We start from the raw sequence: 27,274 nt of genomic DNA, 5'->3' as shown, positions 1-27,274 counted from the left end.
TTACCACAGTCTGAAACTAACTTTAATTTTAAACGCATTTCATTTCAATGTCAGTTTTAGTATAAATTACAGGACATCTGAAAATGTGCAATGCTAAAAAAAATCCAGGACCAGTGGTGAATATAACATGCCCATACATGTTCTAAATACCCTCCATAACAAATAAAAAATCCAGGACCAGTGGTGAATATAACATGCCCATACATGTTCTAAATACCCTCCATAACAAATAAAAAATCCAGGACCAGTGGTGAATATAACATGTCCATAAATGTTCTAAATACCCTCCATAACAAATGAAAGTGATGCATTTTGAAATACTAAAGAAAAGTAATGAGTGGGAATGTTGGTCATTGAATTTATTGAGTTTCTTTACGTATTTTGAAATGTTCAAACTCTCCTAATACAGAGGGAGCCTGCTTTACAATGGTGAAGGCCACTGCTGTTTAAACAGTAAGAAAACCACCAGGGGGAGCCCTTGCACATGATTCCTCTCAGGAGCATCCTGGCCTCCAGGAGTGACATCACTGAAGGGCTGACTCCTGCCTTCAACCTCAGCTTGCTGCTCCCTGGGCCTGAGTTTCATATGGTTTTATCCTTATGCTATATTAACACGCTATATAATATTAGGCAAAGGGCATTTTTAAATGGAAGCTATTTTGAGAGTATCCTGCACAGTAATATTCCCACGCTGGTCTGGTGTAATCATCCCCAAGGGTTCCAGGTGCTGCTGTTTGATTGTGTATCAATGGATATTAACGTGTTCTGTTGTAGTGATGGCTTTCTGCATGAGGTATTAATTATAAGTTTTACGTTATGTGTATGTGTGTGTCTTTTATAGTTGTTGTTTTTAATCATTATGTTTAAATTGTGTGTGAATGTGTTTTTATAGTCGTTTTAATGTGCTTACTAATTCAATTGTTTTAATATGCTTTTATATTAAGTTTCTATACAGTATTGTGTACGTTTCGAGTTCTTTCATTTCCCATCAGCAAAATAAGCTACGTGCAGTTTTGCACAGCCTAACACGACTCAAACTCACAGATAGGTGTCTGAGCTAAACACCAAAAGGCAGGAGATTAGCAGAAATAGTGTGAGATGGGTGCGCCCTGCTAGGTACAACGTGGTATGCAACCCCCCCTTTTCCCCCCGCAGAGGGAATGTGCAATGATTGAGTGGAAACCCCTATCATTGGACAGAAGTAAGACAAATGGGAGTGGAGTCAACAATTGCTTACAAAGGTATAAATATCAAACATTGTAAAGTTTTGTCAGTCTTTTCATCTCTTTCGAATTGACTCCATGGATGTCCATGCTTTCTGATACAAACATATGCACTGAGCTGTACTGAGGCCTGGTCCAGAGTCAGTTTAAATCTCGTGCTTATATGATTGTATTGGAGATATACCTTTCTTGTATATAAAGTGTTTTTGAATCAAAAACCATTAGCTTACTTTTTTCACTACACTGTTGGAAATGTAGTAAGGAAACTGGCTTAACCATGGCACTTAGTCTCATTCAGTTGTGATGCAAGTTTCATAAAGGGCTGCAGAACCGCTTCATAGAACGACATGCCTAGCACTAGAACTGCAGGGTTCAGGGTAAGTTTACATGGTTGGGTTGGATTTGTGCTGCACATTAATAAATACATGGCTACCTGTGCTCAGACAGATGTTCAGTAAGCAGCAATGGAGTCCAGGGAAACACAACCATTCCTGTGTGCCGTACATTTCCATTTACTATGTGGCTCTCAAATGTGCAGTTGTGAAAGAAACACATGTTACAGCAAGCATGGGTTTCTTTTTTAAACATCTGGTACTGCACTGAGACTAGAGAACGTTCTCAGTGTCCTTGCCTTTTTCACAGAACATCTGTTGCTCTTCCTGGGTTATCTCACCTCAGTAGTGTCTTCTGAGTAAAAGCTTGACTGAAGGCTTTTCAGTCAACAGGGGAAGCAGCTGGTTGGTTAATGACAGGACAGGAAGGGGTGGGGCCAGTGAGGTCTCTTTAATCCAGTACCAGAAATCATGCTTTAAAATGAAAAAACTCCATCAAAACTGCACATTTGAGATCTGCATAGTTAATAGATGTGTATGGCGTGGAAAACGAATGGAAATATTTTATTAGTTACAAACACTTTAACATTTATCAAAACAAAATCTAAAGCTGTCAAGCTGAACACCCCTCTTTCATATACCCTGACTGTCACAGTGCCGATGTTTCTCTTTAAGCAAGGTTGTATTTGTCGTGTAGTTTCAGTCCAGCTGGTTCTCTATGCACTCTGCGCTGGTCTGGGCAGCACAGTGTTGAGCATGCTGTCAATGATGAAGGCTGGTGCATAGGAGAAGGGGATCCAGCCCACCTTGGCGTCCCACCCAGCGCTGTATCGAGTGCGGGGGAACTTTGCTTTCAGGGCGTGCTCCATGCAATCCGTCACTTTGGACAGATCCGGGTCACAGAAGGTATTCATGACGAATCTCTGGATCTTAATATCTGTGAAGAGACAGGGACACACGTCATAGTAAAGAACATGGTGCTGCAGAATAATTCATAATCTTTATTTTTTTTAAATGCGGTTAGGAAGGCTCATTGTCTAGAAACACGTTCTGAGGTGTTTTTCCTACAAGGACTCAAACTCTCAGAAGCAGCTCAGGTGAGTCGGCTGCATTCCTTCAACAGGAAGAGCAGCCTGGAAAAGAGTGTATGAGAGGAAAAAATACCATTCAAAATCAATTGACATGATGTGTGCCTCTCATAGAGGAGCATGTGAGATACAGACGGGTAATATTACATGTACTGGAATGATTTTGTAGCTATCTGTACTTTAGGACACTTGCTAATTTGATAACAGGGATGTAGTGGTAAATACGTATTATGATATGTATCAAACGTATCTTGAGTACCAAAGAGACATTGTGAGAGCAACGAAGAGCAAGCAGACCAATCCCAGGGCTTAAAGGAATGAGCAAGAAGAGAGGCTGGCAGAACTGCATCTATTAGACTGAACACAGAACTGCAGGGACTTGATTACAGTCTTTAAAATCTTGAAAGGAGTTGACATAGTTAACCCAACTGATACATGAAGTGCAGCACAGAAACCAGAGGACCAGAGGACAGTAACCAGTAATGTTGTTGAAGCTGACACCCTGGGATCCTTCAAGAAGCTGCTTGATGAGATTCTGGGATCAATAAGCTACTAACAGCCAAATGAGCAAGATGGGCTGAATGGCCTCCTCTCGTTTGTAAACTTTTTTATGTTCTTTTGTTCTTATGACAGGGGAAAACCAACCCAGGCCAGCCTCATCCACTCAAAATCTAGAATAACACAGTTGAGAAGTTGAATTGTCCAGTGATTTGAATGCAATGGAAGGCTGTTCAGTGTCAGCACCCCATCTCACTAGAACAGGCAGATTCAAAGAACACTGAAATAACTCAATATTGGAGCAACAGAACCACTCACGTCATGCAAACAGAATACAAGGTTGAGAAGGGGTCTAATTGGGTTAGGGTGTTATTAACAAGGGTTAAGAAGGGGTCTAATTGGGTTAGGGTGTTATTAAAAAGGGTTAAGGGGTCTCATTGGGTTAGGGTGTTATTAACAAGGGTTAAGAAGGGGTCTCATTGGGTTAGGGTGTTATTAACAAGGGTTAAGGGGTCTCATTGGGTTAGGGTGTTATTAACAAGGGTTAAGAAGGGGTCCCATTGGGTTAGGGTTAGGGTATTATTAAGGGTTAAGAAGGGGTCTCATTGGGTTAGGGTGTTATTAACAAGGGTTAAGAAGGTGTTATTGGCTCTGGTTATTTCAATGTAATGCTGTTTGTGGATGCCGACATTCACATGAGCGATATTAAGCATGTTACCAATGTTTTCTTTTTATGTGAAATTTCCACTGTGGCCAGTTTTATGTTGTTTTTTTTATTATTTATTTATTATTTATTTCTTAGCAGATGCCCTTATCCAGGGCGACTTACAGTTGTTACAAGATATCACATTATTTTTACATACAATTACATTATTTTTTTACACAATATTTTTACATATAATTACCCATTTAAACAGTTGTTTTTATTCTAGAGCAATCTAGGTAAAGTACCTTGCTCAAGGGTACAGCAGCAGTGTCCCCCACCTGGGATTGAACCCACGACCCTCCTGTCAAGAGTCCAGAGCCCAGAGTCCAGAGCCCTAACCACTACTCCACACTGCTGCCCCTTTTTATAACAGACATTAGTAGAACCAAAAAAAATGAAGATACAAATCCAACACATCTCATAAGGACTTGTTTACGACCACAGTGCTTGATACTGAAAACAAGCTCCATATTACTGGAGTCAGAGCGCCCTCTGGTGGCACGTTTCACTGACACTGATGGAAGATCTATCCTGTCAATAACCTATTAAAACATATTACAGCTTCAAACAGCATTTTAATATATTTTTTACTGTTTTAAATTCTCCTTGCTATTTAATGTTCACAATCTCTTTGAGCAGTTCTGGGTTATTATGCTTCATGTTGAGTTATCATTTATCTTTGAATCCTCTGGTTTCAGGGTTAATCATGTAAGAACATCGAGAAGGGACACTGGCTCTTCTGGGTGTCTCTGTGTTGTTATGTGTTGTGTTATTTTATTAGTTAGTTGTGTATTTGAAATGTTTATAATTCTTCATTTTATTTTATATCTCTACTTTGTCTTTTCATCTGCCATTTCTCTCTGTATCCTTATTTTTCTTTTTCTATTAACATGTATAACATTTTAATTTTAGTATTTTTATATTTTTCATTAATTTATGTAAGCCGCTTTGAATAAAAGCATCTGCTAAATAATTAAATAATAACCAAGTATTGGCTGGATTATGTCAATTTCTCTGTTTAAATTCCTTTAGCCCTGGGATTAGTTTGGTTGATCTTCGCTGGACTCTCTCTAAGGTCACAATGTGCTTGTATTGTGGGGCCCAGAATTGAACACAGTATTCTTAGTGCTTTATACAATCACAGCCTCCTTTGTGTTTGCCTGTCTGGTTTCTCCCCCGCACTGTGTGGTTGCCTCCCCGCACTGTGTGGTTGCCTCCCCGCACTGTGTGGTTTCTCCCCCGCACTGTGTGGTTGCTTCCCCGCACTATGTGGTTGCCTCTCCGCACTGTATGGTTGCTTCCCCGCACTGTGTGGTTGCTTCCCCGCACTGTGTGGTTGCCTCCCCGCACTGTGTGGTTGCCTCTCCGCACTGTGTGGTTGCCTCCCCGCACTGTGTGGTTTCTCCCCCGCACTGTGTGGTTGCCTCTCCGCACTGTGTGGTTGCTTCCTCGCACTGTGTGGTTGCTTCCCCGCACTGTGTGGTTGCTTCCTCGCACTGTGTGGTTGCTTCCCCACACTGTGTGGTTGCTTCCCCACACTGTGTGGTTGCCTCCCCGCACTGTGTGGTTGCTTCCCCGCACTGTGTGGTTGCTTCCCCGCACTGTGTGGTTGCCTCTCCGCACTGTGTGGTTGCTTCCCCGCACTGTGTGGTTGCCTCTCCGCACTGTGTGGTTGCCTCCCCGCACTGTGTGGTTGCCTCCCCGCACTGTGTGGTTGCCTCTCCGCACTGTGTGGTTTCTCCCCCGCACTGTGTGGTTTCTCCCCCGCACTGTGTGGTTGCCTCTCCGCACCATGTGGTTGCTTCCCCGCACTGTGTGGTTGCTTCCTCGCACTGTGTGGTTGCTTCCCCGCACTGTGTGGTTGCCTCTCCGCACTGTGTGGTTGCTTCCCCGCACTGTGTGGTTGCCTCTCCGCACTGTGTGGTTGCTTCCCCGCACTGTGTGGTTGCCTCTCCGCACTGTGTGGTTGCTTCCCCGCACTGTGTGGTTGCCTCTCCGCACTGTGTGGTTGCTTCCCCGCACTGTGTGGTTGCCTCTCCGCACTGTGTGGTTGCTTCCCCGCACTGTGTGGTTGCTTCCCCACACTGTGTGGTTGCCTCTCCGCACTGTGTGGTTGCTTCCCCGCACTGTGTGGTTGCCTCTCCGCACTGTGTGGTTGCTTCCCCGCACTGTGTGGTTGCCTCTCCGCACTGTGTGGTTGCTTCCCCGCACTGTGTGGTTGCTTCCCCGCACTGTGTGGTTGCCTCCCCGCACTGTGTGGTTGCCTCCCAGCACTGTGTGGTTGCCTCTCCGCACTGTGTGGTTGCTTCCCCGCACTGTGTGGTTGCCTCCCCGCACTGTGTGGTTGCTTCCCCGCACTGTGTGGTTGCCTCTCCGCACTGTGTGGTTGCTTCCCCGCACTGTGTGGTTGCTTCCCCGCACTGTGTGGTTGCTTCCTCGCACTGTGTGGTTGCTTCCTCGCACTGTGTTGTTGCCTCTCCGCACTGTGTGGTTGCTTCCCTGCACTGTGTGGTTGCTTCCTCGCACTGTGTGGTTGCTTCCTCGCACTGTGTGGTTGCTTCCTCGCACTGTGTTGTTGCCTCTCCGCACTGTGTGGTTGCTTCCTCGCACTGTGTTGTTGCCTCTCCGCACTGTGTGGTTGCTTCCCCGCACTGTGTGGTTGCTTCCCCGCACTGTGTGGTTGCTTCCTCGCACTGTGTGGTTGCTTCCTCGCACTGTGTGGTTGCCTCCCCGCACTGTGTGGTTGCTTCCCTGCACTGTGTGGTTGCTTCCTCGCACTGTGTGGTTGCTTCCTCGCACTGTGTGGTTGCTTCCTCGCACTGTGTTGTTGCCTCTCCGCACTGTGTGGTTGCTTCCCTGCACTGTGTGGTTGCTTCCTCGCACTGTCTGGTTGCTTCCCTGCACTGTCTGGTTGCTTCCTTGCACTGTGTGGTTGCTTCCTCGCACTGTGTGGTTGCCTCCCCGCACTGTGTGGTTGCCTCTCCGCACTGTGTGGTTGCTTCCCCGCACTGTGTGGTTGCCTCCCCGCACTGTGTGGTTGCTTCCCCGCACTGTGTGGTTGCTTCCTCGCACTGTGTGGTTGCCTCCCCGCACTGTGTGGTTGCCTCTCCGCACTGTGTGGTTGCTTCCTCGCACTGTGTGGTTACTTCCTCGCACTGTGTGGTTGCCTCCCCGCACTGTGTGGTTGCCTCCCAGCACTGTGTGGTTGCTTCCCTGCACTGTCTGGTTGCTTCCTCGCACTGTGTGGTTGCCTCCCCGCACTGTGTGGTTGCCTCTCCGCACTGTGTGGTTGCTTCCCCGCACTGTGTGGTTGCCTCCCCGCACTGTGTGGTTGCTTCCCCGCACTGTGTGGTTGCTTCCTCGCACTGTGTGGTTGCCTCCCCGCACTGTGTGGTTGCCTCTCCGCACTGTGTGGTTGCTTCCTCGCACTGTGTGGTTACTTCCTCGCACTGTGTGGTTGCCTCCCCGCACTGTGTGGTTGCCTCCCCGCACTGTGTGGTTGCTTCCCCACACTGTGTGGTTGCCTCCCCGCACTGTGTGGTTGCTTCCCCGCACTGTGTGGTTGCCTCTCCGCACTGTGTGGTTGCTTCCCCGCACTGTGTGGTTGCCTCTCCGCACTGTGTGGTTGCTTCCCCGCACTGTGTGGTTGCCTCTCCGCACTGTGTGGTTGCTTCCCCGCACTGTGTGGTTGCTTCCCCGCACTGTGTGGTTGCCTCCCCGCACTGTGTGGTTGCATCCCAGCACTGTGTGGTTGCTTCCCTGCACTGTCTGGTTGCTTCCTCGCACTGTGTGGTTGCTTCCTCGCACTGTGTGGTTGCTTCCCTGCACTGTGTGGTTGCTTCCTCGCACTGTCTGGTTGCTTCCCTGCACTGTCTGGTTGCTTCCTTGCACTGTGTGGTTGCTTCCTCGCACTGTGTGGTTGCCTCCCCGCACTGTGTGGTTGCCTCTCCGCACTGTGTGGTTGCCTCCCCGCACTGTGTGGTTGCTTCCCCGCACTGTGTGGTTGCTTCCTCGCACTGTGTGGTTGCCTCCCCGCACTGTGTGGTTGCCTCTCCGCACTGTGTGGTTGCTTCCTCGCACTGTGTGGTTACTTCCTCGCACTGTGTGGTTGCCTCCCCGCACTGTGTGGTTGCCTCCCAGCACTGTGTGGTTGCTTCCCTGCACTGTCTGGTTGCTTCCTCGCACTGTGTGGTTGCCTCCCCGCACTGTGTGGTTGCCTCTCCGCACTGTGTGGTTGCTTCCCCGCACTGTGTGGTTGCCTCCCCGCACTGTGTGGTTGCTTCCTCGCACTGTGTGGTTGCTTCCTCGCACTGTGTGGTTGCTTCCCTGCACTGTCTGGTTGCTTCCTCGCACTGTGTGGTTGCTTCCTCGCACTGTGTGGTTGCCTCCCCGCACTGTGTGGTTGCCTCTCCGCACTGTGTGGTTGCTTCCTCGCACTGTGTGGTTGCCTCTCCGCACTGTGTGGTTGCCTCCCCACACTGTGTGGTTGCCTCCCCGCACTGTGTGGTTGCTTCCCCGCACTGTGTGGTTGCTTCCTCGCACTGTGTGGTTGCTTCCCCGCACTGTGTGGTTGCCTCTCCGCACTGTGTGGTTACTTCCTCGCACTGTGTGGTTGCCTCCCCGCACTGTGTGGTTGCCTCTCCGCACTGTGTGGTTGCTTCCTCGCACTGTGTGGTTGCCTCCCCGCACTGTGTGGTTGCCTCTCCGCACTGTGTGGTTACTTCCTCGCACTGTGTGGTTGCCTCCCCGCACTGTGTGGTTGCCTCCCCGCACTGTGTGGTTGCCTCCCCGCACTGTGTGGTTGCCTCCCCGCACTGTGTGGTTGCCTCCCCGCACTGTGTGGTTGCCTCCCCGCACTGTGTGGTTGCCTCCCCGCACTGTGTGGTTGCCTCCCCGCACTGTGTGGTTGCCTCTCCGCACTGTGTGGTTGCCTCCCCGCACTGTGTGGTTGCCTCCCCGCACTGTGTGGTTGCTTCCCCGCACTGTGTGGTTGCTTCCCCGCACTGTGTGGTTGCTTCCTCGCACTGTGTGGTTGCTTCCCCGCACTGTGTGGTTGCCTCCCCGCACTGTGTGGTTGCCTCCCCGCACTGTGTGGTTGCCTCTCCGCACTGTGTGGTTGCCTCCCCGCACTGTGTGGTTGCTTCCCTGCACTGTGTGGTTGCTTCCCCGCACTGTGTGGTTGCTTCCTCGCACTGTGTGGTTGCTTCCTCGCACTGTGTGGTTGCCTCCCCGCACTGTGTGGTTGCTTCCCCGCACTGTGTGGTTGCTTCCCTGCACTGTCTGGTTGCTTCCCAGCACTGTGTGGTTGCTTCCCCGCACTGTCTGGTTGCTTCCCCGCACTGTGTGGTTGCTTCCTCGCACTGTGTGGTTGCTTCCTCGCACTGTGTGGTTGCCTCCCCGCACTGTGTGGTTGCTTCCCTGCACTGTCTGGTTGCTTCCCTGCACTGTCTGGTTGCTTCCCAGCACTGTCTGGTTGCTTCCTCGCACTGTGTGGTTGCTTCCCTGCACTGTGTGGTTGCTTCCCTGCACTGTGTGGTTGCCTCTCCGCACTGTGTGGTTGCTTCCCCGCACTGTGTGGTTGCTTCCTCGCACTGTGTGGTTGCCTCCCCGCACTGTGTGGTTGCTTCCCCGCACTGTGTGGTTGCCTCCCCGCACTGTGTGGTTGCTTCCCCGCACTGTGTGGTTGCTTCCCCGCACTGTGTGGTTGCCTCCCCGCACTGTGTGGTTGCTTCCCCGCACTGTGTGGTTGCTTCCCCGCACTGTGTGGTTGCCTCCCCGCACTGTGTAGTTGCCTCCCCGCACTGTCTGGTTGCTTCCCCGCACTGTCTGGTTGCTTCCCTGCACTGTGTGGTTGCTTCCCCGCACTGTCTGGTTGCTTCCCCGCACTGTGTGGTTGCCTCCCCGCACTGTGTGGTTGCTTCCCCGCACTGTGTGGTTGCTTCCCCGCACTGTGTGGTTGCCTCCCCGCACTGTGTGGTTGCCTCCCCGCACTGTCTGGTTGCTTCCCCGCACTGTCTGGTTGCTTCCCTGCACTGTGTGGTTGCTTCCCCGCACTGTCTGGTTGCTTCCCCGCACTGTGTGGTTGCCTCCCCGCACTGTGTGGTTGCTTCCCCGCACTGTGTGGTTGCCTCCCCGCACTGTGTGGTTGCCTTCCCGCACTGTGTGGTTGCTGACACTGACAGTGACGAGTCTATTCCATCACCAAAGTGTTTCTCGTGGTGGGCCTGGTCTAGTTCTGGACACTCAGTTGGCATTTGGATCTACAGTTTTGAGACCTGCCTGACATTGACTTATTTCCTTTGCCATGTTCCTGCCCAGTTCAGTGGGTACCTCTGTGTACAAAGAGAATTCTACACGGGTCACAATATATTATCACACAATAATATCGGTCCCAATAAAACAGAGACGTGTTATTGGGAATATAATAGTTTTAACCCATGTATTATTTTATATAGTCTATATTTCTAAAGACTAAAAACTATTTTTCCCCATACATAAAGGTTAATGTCAGCATTTTTTTCTTTATATTTCCTTGCTCGTTAAAAAAAGAAAAAAAAAGTTGATTTGAATTCTTCTGTTTTTGGTAAGAATATAGAAATATAAACTGAGCTAAAATTCACTGACAAATGTTTCATCTTAAAAAAGAGGAATTATAATTGGACACACAAAATGTGGAATAAGACTTCTAGTGGAAACGTTTGTCATTGAAGTTTCTATCAGTTTTTCTAAATTCAGCGCGCTTGAGAGTTTAATAGTTGTGGACGTTACAGCTGTTCAAGGTGCCATACAGGAATATATTTCTGCACATACCTGCATGTGAACTTCAAGTATACAAGCATATGTTTTCATGCCATGAAGAGTTTTATTAACATGGTAACATGCTTGCTTCTTTTCATTTTTCAGGGGCTCACAAAATACCTCAATACAGTAAATCATTCACCTTTCAGAGCACTTGACTGTGGTTCTTCATTAGAACATCATGAAACCTGCTAATTATAGAACAGATATCTACTTTCCATTTCTGACTCATTTCTGACCAGCTGAGCTGATGCGATGATTGAGAGGGGCGGAGCTAATCCAAAATCAATAGGTTAGCCTCAGGTATGACGACACCCGTTTCATTTACTGTGATTTTCCTTAGCTTGGATGCTCTGCTCAGGTGCTAGTCAGAAGCAAAGAATACATTAGCAAGGGCCCTGTAATAATAATAATAATGTTTCAGTAAAGAATTGGCTCAAAAATAAATACCTTACTCAAAGGTGAGCGAGCTTACTGTATTTTATGTGCCCCTGAAGCCTAAATAGTGTACTCACACTTGTCAAAGTATTTCTCTCCATAGCTCTCCCGCACCTCCGGGCTCAGCTGCTCCCACAGTCTGTGCAGCTCTCTCTCAATGGGCTCGAGGCTCGTCACAGCCGTCCTGAAGAAGCCAGGCTCAATGATACTCACCTTGATCCCAAAGTAGTGGATATCTCTCCTGCATCAGAGAGGAGAGGAGAGCAGGGGTGCAGCGAAGAGAGAGGAGGGGTGGAGAGTGGAGAAGAGAGAGGAGGGGTAGGAGAGTGGAGAGGAGAGAGGAGGGGAGGAGAAAGGAGAGAAGGAGAGGAGAGAGGAGAGCAGGGGTGGAGAGAGGAGAGGAGGAGAGGAGAAAGGAGAGGAGAGAGGAGAGCAGGGGTAGAGAATGGATAGGAGAGAGGAGGAGAGGAGGGGAGGATAAAGGAGAGGAGAGGAGAGAGGAGAGCAGGGGTGGAGAGAAGAGAGAGGAGGGGTGGAGAGTGGAGAAGAGAGAGGGGGGGTAGGAGAGTGGAGAGGAGAGAGGAGGGGAGGAGAGAGGAGAGCAGGGGTGGAGAGAGGAGAGGAGAAAGGAGAGGAGAGCAGGGGTGGAGAGTGGATAGGAGAGAGGAGAGTAGGGGTATCAATATGGCTACTTATTAAATAGTCAAGGTACAAATAGTCGACTAGTCGTGAGGAAAACATTTTTTCTTGATAATGTCTTGTGCTCTGTTTGCACAGTTTTGTAACATGTTTGTGCAGTATATTTAAAACCATTTATGAATGTTCTGAAACTACAGTTTAAACACACCCTGACATTACTGTTGCTGCTGCAGCTTTGAGATTGAAGCGTGCGATTAGTCGGACAGTTTCTGAGTCTGCCTTTTCTTATGGACTAGTTGGTGCTACCCCTAGTAGTAGCTAGCAGTCTGTGCACCTCAGGCAGTCGGAGAAGGCCTCCACCCCAAATTTGGAGATGCAGTACCCCCCCCCGTTGGCTGCCAGCCTGCCCAGCACTGAAGCCACATTGACCACGCGCCCGCGGGCCCTCTTCAGCAGAGGCAGGAAGCCCAGAGTGGTCTCGATCACGCCCAGCATGTTGACCCGCAGAGTGCTGTGGAAATCCTCCATCCGCATCCACTCGGTGGGGCCCATGGGAACAGAACGTCCGGCATTGTTTACCAGCCCCCAGAGACCTGAGAGACAAACACGTTACTGCTTCCACTTCCACAGTGGAGCTTTCTATCAATGTGATCTCTCCCTTTCTCCCACCTTTCTACCTCCCCTCTCTCCATTCACCTCCCTCCCCTCTCTCTTCACCTCCCTCCCTCCCTCCCCTCTCTCCATTCACTTCCCTCCCCTCTCTGTTTACATTCCTCCCTCCCCTCTCTCACTCCACCCCCTCACACTGTCCCTCCCTCCCTCCTTCCATCCATCCATCCCTCTCTCTCCCTCCACCTTCCTCCATCCCCTCTCTCCATTCACCTCCCTCCCCTCTCTCTTCACCTCCCTCCCTCCCTCCCCTCTCTCCATTCACCTCCCTCCCCTCTCTGTTTACATTCCTCCCTCCCCTCTCACTCCACCCCCTCACACTGTCCCTCCCTCCCTCCTTCCCTCCCTCCTTCTCTCTCTCTCCACCTTCCTCCCTACTCTCTCTCCATTCACCTCTCTTCCCTCTCTCCACTCACCTCCCTCCCTAACTCTCTCTCTCCCTCCGCCTTCCTCCCTCCCCTCTCTCCCTCCCTTCACCTTCCTCCCTATCCCTCCACCTTCCTTCCTCCCCTCTCTCCCTCCACCTTCCTCCCTTCTCTCCATTCACCTCTCTCCCTCCCCTCTCTCCCCATTCGTCCTCAGCAACATGACTAGATAAACCATTCCACACCCTCGCCACTCTCGGTGTGAAGAAGAGTCTCCTTCAACAACATGACTAGATAACCCATTCCAGACCCTCGCCACGCTCTGAAGGTTTCTGTGTTTTGGTGAAGGTGTTGGTTCAGGTTCATTTAGTCAACTCTTTTAAAGACATCAATCCTCCTCTCTCCCCCTCTCCCCCTTCACTCACCACTCTCTCTTCACTCACCCCTCTCCCCCTTCACTCACCTCTCTCTCTCTTCACTCACCCCTCGCCCCCTTCACTCACCTCTCTCTCTCTTCGCTCACCCCCCTTCACTCACCTCTCTCCCCCACCTCCCCCTGCACCCACTCCACAGCCCTCTGCACGCTGGCGCTGTCCGTGACGTCCAGGAGGACAGTCTTCAGGTTGGGTCCGGAACTCCTCTGCAGATCGTCGGCTCCTTTCTGTGTCAGACATCCCGCCAGGACCCGAAATCCCTGCCGGTCCAATCTCTTACACAGCAGATTCCCGAAGCCGGAGTCACAGCCTGTCACGAAAACAAACTTCTCGGAGATCTTACCAACCAGCAGACTGTCCCTCCAGAGCCAGCCCAGCACCCAGAGCACTGCCAGCAGCACCACCGCGTAGAGCCACATGAGGGCGACAGAGGGCCTGCGACACAAACACAAAAACAAGCTTCAACACTACACAAGGAGGCCTGCAAAGCTGCAGAAGTTTATGGCTGCTGATATCTCTGTTACACCTTACCGGTGTGGTATATGTGTTGGAATAGAAGACTCAAAGGTGGGTGGGGGAAACTAGAACAGACCCACCAAGAGAAAGGACCTTGGTGTTGCAGGACTCACCACTGTCAGCAACCAGACGGGACGCAATCAAAAAGCCAAACTCAATAATTGGTTACCGAAAGTGTACAAACCAAAGAGGTTATGATGAGGTTGTATAATGCACTGGCGAGTTCTGGTTACCACAGCACCAAAGGGACATTGTGGCCCTGGAGACAGTTCAACGAAGTGCAATCAGATTAATCCCAGGATTGAAACTAAGCAATGAGTTCTGAAGATGAAAGAACTGAATCTGTTTAGCCTAGAACAAAGTTAACCCAAACCAATACTTTAAGCGTAGCACAAAAACCAGGACTAGAGGAGTTGGAAATGAAATGGAGACAGAGGGAAGGAGACACTTCTTCACACAGAAATTGACGAAGATATGGAATGGGTTACCTAGTCATGTTGCTTAAGGAGACACTTCTTCACACACAGTGGTGAGGGTACGGAATGGGTTACCTAGTCATGTTGTTGATGCTGAATCACTTTGATCCTTTAAGACCGAGCTTGACAAAGTTTTGCGTTCAATCAGCTACTAGGAACTTAGATGGACTGAATGGCCTCCTCTCATTTGTAAATATCCTTATGTTCTTAAAAACTGCACTTTTGAGACCTATTTAGCTAATGGAAGTACACAATGGGTAAAATGTATGGAATGATTTTGTTAGCTACAATCACTTTAACCCCTCCTTGTTCTAGGTGAGATTCAGTTCTCTTAACCCTGGTCCTCAGCTCTTTAGGGATTCGTCTAACTCTCCCAATCCTTTCCTTCACAGAGCATCATACAACCACAGTGTGGCCGGCTGGCTGGGTGGTGTGATGTTACAGACCTGGAAGAAGACAGATACAGACAGCTCTGGGGTATGAATGAAAGCGCTGCTTGCACGTTTTATTAATAATAAATAAAAGGTTTAAACAGAAACAAAACACTTTACGCGATGGCCAAAATAAACAGACAAACAAAACACTAACAACAAACAAGGATCGTGCTGGTAGTTCCAGCTCGAGTAGCAATTGTTTTATTATAGTTATTATTTTACCTGCTCTCTCTGTCTCACTCCCGTTCTCCACTCCTGAACAATCAACCCCGTTCAGCAAAAGCTGCAGGTCTTTTATATTGTGGTGAAGGGGTCATCAATGACCTAATGTACCCCTGAACCACATTCGGCGCGGGTTTTATCACATGCGTGGTCAACAGCCAGTTTCTCACTCTTGACCACGCATTGTCATGATTTTATGGGGTTAGAATTCCCCATCCAGGCTTTAAAAAATAATAATAAAATGGCGAGTTTTTACACACAAAACAGTACATTTAAATAATACAACAAATACAAAAATAACACAAAACATAATATACACAGGGGCAGGGAGTACCCTGTCACACACCACTATACAACCATCACTATACCATTACTGTACAACCATCACTACACAACCATCACTATACAACCATCACTATACCATTACTGTACAACCATCACTACACAACCATCACTATACAACCATCACTATACCATTACTGTACAACCATCGCTATACAACCATCACTATACCATTACTGTACAACCATCACTACACAACCATCGCTATACAACCATCGCTATACCATTACTGTACAGCTATCACTACACAACCATCGCTATACAACCATCGCTATACCATTACTGTACAACCATCGCTATACAACCATCACTATACAACCATCACTATACCATTACTGTACAACCATCGCTATACAACCATCACTATACCATTACTGTACAACCATCACTACACAACCATCACTATACAACCATCACTATACCATTACTGTACAACCATCGCTATACAACCATCACTATACCATTACTGTACAACCATCACTACACAACCATCGCTATACAACCATCGCTATACCATTACTGTACAGCTATCACTACACAACCATCGCTATACAACCATCACTATACCATTATTGTACAACCGTCACTACACAACCATCACTACACAACCATCGCTATACCATTACTGTACAACCATCACTACACAACCATCGCTATACAACCATCACTATACCATTACTGTACAACCATCACTACACAACCATCGCTATACAACCATCACTATACCATTACTGTACAACCATCGCTATACAACCATCGCTATACAACCATCACTATACCATTACTGTACAACCATCACTACACAACCATCACTATACCATTACTGTACAACCATCGCTATACAACCATCGCTATACAACCATCACTATACCATTACTGTACAACCATCACTACACAACCATCACTATACCATTACTGTACAACCGTCACTACACAACCATCACTACACAACCATCGCTATACCATTACTGTACAACCATCACTACACAACCATCACTATACCATTACTGTACAACCATCACTACACAACCATCGCTATACAACCATCGCTATACCATTACTGTACAGCTATCACTACACAACCATCGCTATACAACCATCGCTATACCATTACTGTACAACCATCGCTATACAACCATCGCTATACAACCATCACTATACCATTACTGTACAACCATCACTACAAAACCATCGCTATACAACCATCACTATACCATTACTGTACAACCATCACTACACAACCATCACTATACAACCATCACTATACCATTACTGTACAACCATCGCTATACAACCATCACTATACCATTACTGTACAACCATCACTACACAACCATCGCTATACAACCATCGCTATACCATTACTGTACAGCTATCACTACACAACCATCGCTATACAACCATCACTATACCATTATTGTACAACCGTCACTACACAACCATCGCTATACCATTACTGTACCACTACTGTACAACCGTCACTACACAACCATCACTACACAACCATCGCTATACCATTACTGTACAACCATCGCTATACAACCATCACTATACCATTAATGTACAACCATCGCTATACAACCATCACTATACCATTACTGTACAACCATCACTACACAACCATCGCTATACCATTACTGTACAACCATCACTACACAACCATCACTACACAACCATCGCTATACCATTACTGTACAACCATCGCTATATAACCATCGCTATACCATTACTGTACAACCATCACTATACCATTACTGTACAACCATCACTACCCAACCACCGCTATACCATTACTGTACAACCATCGCTATACAACCATCACTATACCATTACTGTACAACCATCGCTATACCATTACCGTACAACCATTGATATACAACCATCACTATACCATTACTGTACAGCTATCACTACACAACCATCGCTATACAACCATCGCTATACAACCATCACTATACCATTATTGTACAACCGTCACTACACAACCATCACTACACAACCATCGCTATACCATTACTGTACAACCATCACTACACAACCATCGCTATACCAATTAATATACCACTACTGTACAACCGTCACTACACAACCATCGCTATACCATTACTGTACCACTACTGTACAACCGTCACTACACAACCATCACTACACAACCATCGCTATACCATTACTGTACAACCATCACTATACAACCATCACTAGACCATTACTGTACAACCATCGCTATACAACCATCACTACACAACCATCGCTATACCATTACTGTACAACCATCGCTATACAACCATCAATATACCGTTACTGTACAACCATCGCTATACAACCATCACTATACCATTACTGTACAACCATCGCTATACAACCATCACTATACCATTACTGTACAACCATCGCTATACAACCATCACTATACCATTACTGTACAACCATCGCTATACAACCATCGCTATACCATCACTATACCATTACTGTACAACCATCAATATACAACCATCACTATACAACCATCACTATACCATTACTGTACAACCATCGCTATACAACCATCACTATACCATTACTGTACAACCATCACTACACAACCATCGCTATACAACCATCGCTATACCATTACTGTACAGCTATCACTACACAACCATCGCTATACAACCATCGCTATACCATCACTATACCATTACTGTACAACCATCAATATACAACCGTCATTTCCTTTGGGTTAATGCATTATGTGTGCAATGCATAAAGGCATATATAGAAGACAGCATAACAGGGAAATCTGAATCTTATTAAAAGCAAGAACAACAACTCTCTGTCTCAGCCAACATTTCACAGCAAATACATCCAATATAGGAGGCTGTGTGGTCCAGTGGTTAAAGAAAAGGGCTTGTAACCAGGAGGTCCCCTGTTCAAATCCCACCTCAGCCACTGACTCATTGTGTGACCCTGAGCAAGTCACTTAACCTCCTTGTGCTCCGTCTTTCAGGTGAGACGTAATTGTAAGTGACTCTGCAGCTGATACATAGTTCACACACCCTAGTCTCTGTAAGTCACCTTGGATAAATAAACAAATAATAAAGAGGAACCGTATAAAACTGGATTAAAGACCCTCACTGTTGTGATTAGCAGCTCATTCCCCATGTAAGGGGCTTATGGGACAAAGAGGTGCTGTGAATGAATGGGGTTTGTGTGCAGTGTGAATCACAAGCCTGGTCTCAGCACAGTATTACTACACAAAGCCCTCCAGCAGCCTGATCTCATTATACATGGCTTATGGCTTCTCTGTCAGATCCCAGAATCTCATCAAGCAGCTTCTTGAAGGATCCCAGGGTGTCAGCTTCAACAACATTACTGGGGAGTTGGTTCCAGGCCCTCACAATTCTCTGTGTAAAAAAGTGCCTCCTATTTTCTGTTCTGAATGCCCCTTTATCTAATCTCCATTTGTGACCCCTGGTCCTTGTTTCTTTTTTCAGGTCAAAAAAGTCCCCTGGGTCAACATTGAATGTTTGAATGTTTGAATCAGATCGCTGCATAGTTCTGGTTGCTCTTCTTTGCTCTTCCTAGAGCAGCAATATCCTTTTTGTAATGAGGTGACCAGAACTGAACACAATATTCTAGGTGAGGTCTTACTAATGCATTGTAAAGTTTTAACATTACTTCCCTTGATTTAAATTCAACACTTCTCACAATATATCCGAGCATATTGTTGGCCTTTTTTATAGCTTCCCCACATTGTCTAGATGAAGACATTTCTGAGTCAACATAAACTCCTAGGTCTTTTTCATAGTTCCCTTCTTCAATTTCAGTATCTCCCATATGATATTTATAATGCACATTTTTATTGCCTGCATGCAACACTTTTCTCTATTAAATGTAATTTGCCATGTGTCTGCCCAGTTCTGAATGCTGTCTAGATCATTTTGAATGCCCTTTGCTGCTGCAACATTGTTTGCCACTCCTCCTATTTTTGTGTCGTCTGCAAATTTAACGAGTTTGCTTACTATACCAGAATCTAAATCATTAATGTAGATTAGGAATAGCAGAGGACCTAATACTGATCCCTGTGGTACACCACTGGTTACCTCGCTCCATTTTGAGGTTTCTCCTCTAATCAGTACTTTCTGTTTTCTACATGTTAACCACTCCCTAATCCATGTGCATGCATTTCCTTCAATCCCTACTGCGTTCAGTTTGAGAATTAATCTTTTATGCGGGACTTTGTCAAAAGCTTTCTGGAAATCTAAATAAACCATGTTGTAAGCTTTGCAATTATCCATTGTCGATGTTGCATCCTCAAAAAAGTCAAGCAGGTTAGTTAGACACCATCTCCCTTTCCTAAAACCATGCTGACTGTCTCCCAGGATATTGTAACCATAGAGGTAATTTTCCATTTTAGATCTTATTATAGTTTCCATAAGTTTATATATAATAGAAGTCAGGCTTATTGATCTGTAGTTACCTGGTTCGGTTTTGTCTCCCTTTTTGTGGATTGGTATTACGTTTGCTATTTTCCAGTCTGTCGGTACAACCCCTGTGTCATGAGACTGTTGCATGATCTTGGTTAGCGGTTTGTAAATAACTTCTTTCATTTCTTTAAGTACTATTAGGAGGATCTCATCTGACCCAGGGGCAGCAGTGTGGAGTAGTGGTTAGGGCTCTGGGCTCTTGACTGGAGGGTTGTGGGTTCAATCCCAGATAGGAGACACTGCTGCTGTACCCTTGAGCAAGGTACTTTACTTAGATTGCTCCAGTAAAAACCCAACTGTATAAATGGGTAATTGTATGTAAAAATAATGTAATTGTATGTAAAAATAATGTGATACCTTGTAACAATTGTAAGTCACCCTGGATAAGGGTGTCTGCTAAGAAATAAATAATAATAATTTGTTTATTTTAAGAGCTCCTAGTCTCTTTAACACTTCTGCCTCTGTTACGCTAAAGTTATTTAAAATTGGATAGGAAGAGGTCGACATGTGGTGCATGTTGTCTTTGTCCTCTTTAATAAAAACATGTGATAAGTAATCATTTAATATATTTGTTATTTATTTTTTCTTCTTTTTTATTCTACAGTAGTTATGTATATTGTACAGTAGTCTATATTGTACAGTAGTTATGTATAGTGTACAGTAGTCTATATTGTACAGTAGTTATGTATAGTATACAGTAGTCTATGTTGTACAGTAGTTATGTATATTGTACAGTAGTCTATATTGTACAGTAGTTATGAATATTGTACAGTAGTCTATATTGTACAGTAGTTATGTATAGTGTACAGTAGTCTATATTGTACAGTAGTTATGTATAGTGTACAGTAGTCTATGTTGTACAGTAGTTATGTATAGTGTACAGTAGTCTATATTGTACAGTAGTTATGTATAGTGTACAGTAGTCTATATTGTACAGTAGTTATGTATATTGTACAGTAGTCTATATTGTACAGTAGTCTATGTTGTACAGTAGTTATGTATAGTGTACAGTAGTCTATATTGTACAGTAGTTATGTATAGTGTACAGTAGTCTATATTGTACAGTAGTTATGTATATTGTACAGTAGTCTATATTGTACAGTAGTTATGTATAGTGTACAGTAGTCTATATTGTACAGTAGTTATGTATATTGTACAGTAGTCTATATTGTACAGTAGTCTATATTGTACAGTAGTTATGTATAGTGTACAGTAGTCTATATTGTACAGTAGTTATGTATATTGTACAGTAGTTATGGATAGTGTACACTAGTCGTGTATATTTAGTGTTCTGCATTTCCGGTTTATGCCAAATTATACTGAAAATACTATTCAATATTTTCCCGGTACTATTTTCTTGGAAATACACACTATGTTGATTAAAATGCTGTTTTATTTTGACTCCGACATTGTAATAAGCAGTCTTACATTGTATCCTAGTATACAGCAGGTAGGGTTAGACGTCAGAGGATCAAATGATGTTGACACTTTGCACACTGGCTCTCTGTTCACAAACTAGCGGACATCGGACAATCCCCCGATGTGGCCGTATATTGGACGGATACGGACACCCTGAAGGGCCTTAATGCCTTTATAATCCAGGTCAAACAATGGATTCAAAAAAAAAAAAAAGGAATTTTTTTATATACGTAGTCTATATTATACAGTAGTCATGTATATTGTACAGTGGTAGTCTATATTGTACAATAGTCTATATTATACAGTAGTCGTGTATACTGTACAGTGGTAGTCTATATTGTACAATAGTCTATATTATACAGTAGTCATGTATATTGTACAGTGGTAGTCTATATTGTACAATAGTCTATATTATACAGTAGTCATGTATATTGTACAGTGGTAGTCTATATTGTACAATAGTCTATATTATACAGTAGTCATGTATATTGTACAGTGGTAGTCTATATTGTACAATAGTCTATATTATACAGTAGTCATGTATATTGTACAGTGGTAGTCTATATTGTACAATAGTCTATATTATACAGTAGTCATGTATATTGTACAGTGGTAGTCTATATTGTACAACAGTCTATATTATACTGTAGTCGTGAAGTGGAGACAGGCAGACAGGAGAGAGTATACACCCTATAATGAAGTGGAGACAGACAGTCAGGAGAGAGTACACACCCTATAATGAAGTGGAGACAGTCAGGAGAGAGTACACACCCTATAATGAAGTGGAGACAGACAGTCAGGAGAGAGTACACACCCTATAATGAAGTGGAGACAGTCAGGAGAGAGTACACACCCTATAATGAAGTGAAGACAGACAGTCAGGAGAGAGTACACACCCTATAATGAAGTGGAGACAGACAGTCAGGAGAGAGTACACACCCTATAATGAAGTGAAGACAGACAGTCAGGAGAGAGTACACACCCTATAATGAAGTGGAGACAGTCAGGAGAGAGTACACACCCTATAATGAAGTGAAGACAGACAGTCAGGAGAGAGTACACACCCTATAATGAAGTGAAGACAGACAGTCAGGAGAGAGCACACACCCTATAATGAAGTGGAGACAGACAGGAGAGAGTACACACCCTATAATGAAGTGGAGACAGACAGTCAGGAGAGAGTACACACCCTATAATGAAGTGGAGACAGACAGACAGGAGAGAGTACACACCCTATAATGAAGTGGAGACAGTCAGGAGAGAGTACACACCCTAAAATGAAGTGGAGACAGACAGACAGGAGAGAGTACACACCCTATAATGAAGTGAAGACAGTCAGGAGAGAGTACACACCCTATAATGAAGTGGAGACAGACAGTCAGGAGAGAGTACACACCCTATAATGAAGTGGAGACAGGCAGACAGGAGAGAGTACACACCCTATAATGAAGTGGAGACAGACAGGAGCGAGTACACACCCTATAATGAAGTGGAGACAGACAGACAGGAGAGAGTACACACCCTATAATGAAGTGGAGACAGACAGACAGGAGAGAGTACACACCCTATAATGAAGTGGAGACAGACAGGAGAGAGTACACACCCTATAATGAAGTGGAGACAGTCAGGAGAGAGTACACACCCTATAATGAAGTGGAGACAGACAGGAGAGAGTACACACCCTATAATGAAGTGGAGACAGACAGTCAGGAGAGAGTACACACCCTATAATGAAGTGGAGACAGACAGACAGGAGAGAGTACACACCCTATAATGAAGTGGAGACACGCAGGAGAGAGTATACACCCTATAATGAAGTGGAGACAGACAGACAGGAGAGAGTACACACCCTATAATGAAGTGGAGACACGCAGGAGAGAGTACACACCTTATAATGAAGTGGAGACAGACAGACAGGAGAGAGTACACACCCTATAATGAAGTGGAGACACGCAGGAGAGAGTATACACCCTATAATGAAGTGGAGACAGACAGACAGGAGAGAGTACACACCCTATAATGAAGTGGAGACACGCAGGAGAGAGTACACACCCCATAATGAAGTGGAGACAGACAGACAGGAGAGAGTACATACCCTATAATGAAGTGGAGACACGCAGGAGAGAGTATACACCCTATAATGAAGGGGGAGACACGCAGGAGAGAGTACACACCCTATAATGAAGTGGAGACACGCAGGAGAGAGTATACACCCTATAATGAAGTGGAGACAGACAGACAGGAGAGAGTACACACCCTATAATGAAGTGAAGACAGTCAGGAGAGAGTACACACCCTATAATGAAGTGAAGACAGTCAGGAGAGAGTACACACCCTATAATGAAGTGGAGACAGACAGGAGAGAGTACACACCCTATAATGAAGTGGAGACAGACAGGAGAGAGTACACACCCTATAATGAAGTGGAGACAGACAGTCAGGAGAGAGTACACACCCTATAATGAAGTGGAGACAGTCAGGAGAGAGTACACACCCTATAATGAAGTGGAGACAGACAGTCAGGAGAGAGTACACACCCTATAATGAAGTGGAGACAGTCAGGAGAGAGTACACACCTTATAATGAAGTGAAGACAGACAGTCAGGAGAGAGTACACACCCTATAATGAAGTGAAGACAGACAGTCAGGAGAGAGTACACACCCTATAATGAAGTGGAGACAGACAGTCAGGAGAGAGTACACACCCTATAATGAAGTGGAGACAGACAGTCAGGAGAGAGTACACACCCTATAATGAAGTGGAGACAGACAGTCAGGAGAGAGTACACACCCTATAATGAAGTGGAGACAGACAGTCAGGAGAGAGTACACACCCTATAATGAAGTGGAGACAGTCAGGAGAGAGTACACACCCTATAATGAAGTGAAGACAGACAGTCAGGAGAGAGTACACACCCTATAATGAAGTGGAGACAGACAGGAGAGAGTACACACCCTATAATGAAGTGGAGACAGACAGGAGAGAGTACACACCCTATAATGAAGTGGAGACAGACAGTCAGGAGAGAGTACACACCCTATAATGAAGTGGAGACAGTCAGGAGAGAGTACACACCTTATAATGAAGTGAAGACAGACAGTCAGGAGAGAGTACACACCCTATAATGAAGTGAAGACAGACAGTCAGGAGAGAGTACACACCCTATAATGAAGTGGAGACAGACAGTCAGGAGAGAGTACACACCCTATAATGAAGTGAAGACAGACAGTCAGGAGAGAGTACACACCCTATAATGAAGTGGAGACAGTCAGGAGAGAGTACACACCCTATAATGAAGTGAAGACAGACAGACAGGAGAGAGTACACACCCTATAATGAAGTGAAGACAGTCAGAAGAGAGTACACACCCTATAATGAAGTGGAGACAGACAGACAGGAGAGAGTACACACCCTATAATGAAGTGAAGACAGTCAGGAGAGAGTACACAGCCTATAATGAAGTGGAGACAGACAGACAGGAGAGAGTACACACCCTATAATGAAGTGGAGACAGTCAGGAGAGAGTACACACCCTATAATGAAGTGAAGACAGACAGTCAGGAGAGAGTACACACCCTATAATGAAGTGAAGACAGTCAGGAGAGAGTACACACCCTATAATGAAGTGGAGACAGACAGACAGGAGAGAGTATACACCCTATAATGAAGTGAAGACAGACAGTCAGGAGAGAGTACACACCCTATAATGAAGTGGAGACAGTCAGGAGGGAGTACACACCCTATAATGAAGTGGAGACAGACAGACAGGAGAGAGTACACACCCTATAATGAAGTGAAGACAGTCAGGAGAGAGTACACAGCCTATAATGAAGTGGAGACAGACAGTCAGGAGAGAGTACACACCCTATAATGAAGTGAAGACAGACAGACAGGAGAGAGTACACACCCTATAATGAAGTGAAGACAGACAGTCAGGAGAGAGTACACACCCTAAAATGAAGTGGAGACAGTCAGGAGAGAGTACACACCCTATAATGAAGTGAAGACAGACAGACAGGAGAGAGTACACACCCTATAATGAAGTGGAGACAGACAGACAGGAGAGAGTACACACCCTATAATGAAGTGGAGACAGACAGACAGGAGAGAGTACACACCCTATAATGAAGTGGAGACAGACAGGAGAGAGTACACACCCTATAATGAAGTGGAGACAGACAGTCAGGAGAGAGTACACACCCTATAATGAAGTGGAGACAGACAGTCAGGAGAGAGTACACACCCTATAATGAAGTGGAGACAGACAGACAGGAGAGAGTACACACCCTATAATGAAGTGGAGACAGACAGTCAGGAGAGAGTACACACCCTATAATGAAGTGGAGACACGCAGGAGAGAGTATACACCCTATAATGAAGTGGAGACAGTCAGGAGAGAGTACACACCCTATAATGAAGTGAAGACAGACAGACAGGAGAGAGTACACACCCTATAATGAAGTGGAGACAGACAGACAGGAGAGAGTACACACCCTATAATGAAGTGGAGACAGTCAGGAGAGAGTACACACCCTATAATGAAGTGGAGACAGTCAGGAGAGAGTACACACCCTATAATGAAGTGAAGACAGTCAGGAGAGAGTACACACCCTTTAATGAAGTGGAGACAGACAGACAGGAGAGAGTATACACCCTATAATGAAGTGAAGACAGACAGACAGGAGAGAGTATACACCCTATAATGAAGTGAAGACAGACAGTCAGGAGAGAGTACACACCCTATAATGAAGTGGAGACAGTCAGGAGAGAGTACACACCCTATAATGAAGTGGAGACAGACAGTCAGGAGAGAGTACACACCTTATAATGAAGTGAAGACAGACAGTCAGGAGAGAGTACACACCCTATAATGAAGTGGAGACAGACAGTCAGGAGAGAGTACACACCCTATAATGAAGTGAAGACAGTCAGGAGAGAGTACACACCCTATAATGAAGTGGAGACAGACAGTCAGGAGAGAGTACACACCCTATAATGAAGTGGAGACAGTCAGGAGAGAGTACACACCCTATAATGAAGTGGAGACAGACAGACAGGAGAGAGTACACACCCTATAATGAAGTGGAGACAGACAGTCAGGAGAGAGTACACACCCTAAAATGAAGTGGAGACAGTCAGGAGAGAGTACACACTTGTATACAGTACAGTATTTGTCATTATTCAGCATCTCACAACACACATTCAACTCGCGCCAACATGTGTTTTGAGTACATTGTCCACATAAAGCAGTGTGTCCACAATATGAATATAATAATGCTAAATGTACAAAGGATTGTGTCCATAATACATGATTGTCTGTTTTAAATGTGCAAGCACAGGGATGGAAGTAAGACTCCCATTACATAGCAGTGTGATCCATTCCTGGTTTTCAGACACACCTGAGCTTGTTACCTCTAGACTTTGAATAATCAAGCTCATTTTAAAAGCTGGAATGAGGGAAACTGCTACACAATAGGAGGCTCCATCTCTGAAGCACTAAGTAGGATGCACTGTATTAGACAAATAAGGAAATTAAGCAATCTTACCTTACTGATCTTTAAAAATAAAAGCAGCCTTGATGCGTGTCTTAAAAATTGGACCAGCTCCCTTCTGCCTTCACTCTCTCAATGCTGAGAAGGGGATTTACTTGAGTCTCAGACAACAGGCGGAGAGAAGAAGGCGGGAGAAGGAGGGAACGAGGGAGTGAAAGGGGATGATTGGTAGAGCTGGAATAAATCAAACATTTCTCTTATCTAAAGCTAAACATTACCACCATTGTAACCACTTCACTGCGTGTCAGCATGCCCAGTGCTACAGTTAAATGCATTTTGTATATACATTCCTATTTTTTAAGGTTATTTAATCTATCATCAGATATTCGAAAACCATAGCTATGGTAGTTATATGTAGTAACTCCAAAAGGCAATCTGACTACTTTATAGAAGTAATATATTTCTGATAACTTATTATTTTTATATAACTTTTGCCAGTAGTAGTAGTAATAATAATAATAATAATAATAATAATAATAGATAACATGAACAGCATGAAAGTTTTTGCACATGGGCTTTACTATGAGTTTTAGTGGCCAGTATTTTAGTTTTATTGCTAGTTAGTAGAAAACAATAAATCAGATACTTAAGGAAAAGCTACTTTCTTATGACAACTCTGCAAACATTACTAAATCTGATTACACGTCAATATTCCTTTT

General features: G+C 45.4%; 1 protein-coding gene across 3 annotated transcripts; it reads right to left on the bottom strand.

Annotated features, from left to right (window-relative positions):
• Positions 1 to 26,739, bottom strand: LOC117966981 (retinol dehydrogenase 5-like). 3 transcript variants are annotated; one of them, XM_059013210.1, is made up of 6 exons: positions 26,610 to 26,680; positions 23,639 to 23,682; positions 13,294 to 13,625; positions 12,057 to 12,315; positions 11,161 to 11,324; positions 1 to 2,492 (listed from the first exon to the last, which is right to left on the bottom strand). In XM_059013210.1, the coding sequence occupies exons 3-6, from the start codon at positions 13,607 to 13,609 to the stop codon at positions 2,272 to 2,274; spliced, it is 960 nt and encodes a 319-aa protein (XP_058869193.1). In that variant the 5' UTR covers positions 13,610 to 13,625; positions 23,639 to 23,682; positions 26,610 to 26,680; the 3' UTR covers positions 1 to 2,271. The 3 variants fall into 3 exon arrangements, with proteins under 3 accessions (XP_058869193.1, XP_058869192.1, XP_058869194.1); XM_059013209.1 differs by lacking the exon at positions 23,639 to 23,682 and having other exon boundaries at positions 26,610 to 26,739; XM_059013211.1 differs by lacking the exons at positions 23,639 to 23,682; positions 26,610 to 26,680 and adding an exon at positions 24,139 to 24,160.
• Between the last annotated feature and the right edge of the window lie 535 nt (positions 26,740 to 27,274).

The sequence above is a fragment of the Acipenser ruthenus genome, chromosome 45, assembly GCF_902713425.1.
Source record: "Acipenser ruthenus chromosome 45, fAciRut3.2 maternal haplotype, whole genome shotgun sequence".
Taxonomy (NCBI): Eukaryota; Metazoa; Chordata; class Actinopteri; order Acipenseriformes; family Acipenseridae; genus Acipenser; species Acipenser ruthenus.
The sequence above is the reverse complement of the archived record's forward strand: the minus strand, read 5'-3'. Positions and strand labels throughout refer to the sequence as shown.

Bases quoted from the DNA above. Each gene is read 5' to 3' on its own strand.
- LOC117966981 (XM_059013209.1), bottom strand. From the start codon at position 13,609: ATGTGGCTCTACGCGGTGGTGCTGCTGGCAGTGCTCTGGGTGCTGGGC. The intron at 12,316-13,293 runs GTGAGTGAAGGG...TTTGTCTCTCAG, and splicing joins GGGGGAGGTGGGGGAGAGAG to GTCTCTGGGGGCTGGTAAAC. The intron at 2,493-11,160 runs GTGAGTACACTA...GTCTCTTCACAG, and splicing joins AGAGAAATACTTTGACAAGT to ATATTAAGATCCAGAGATTC.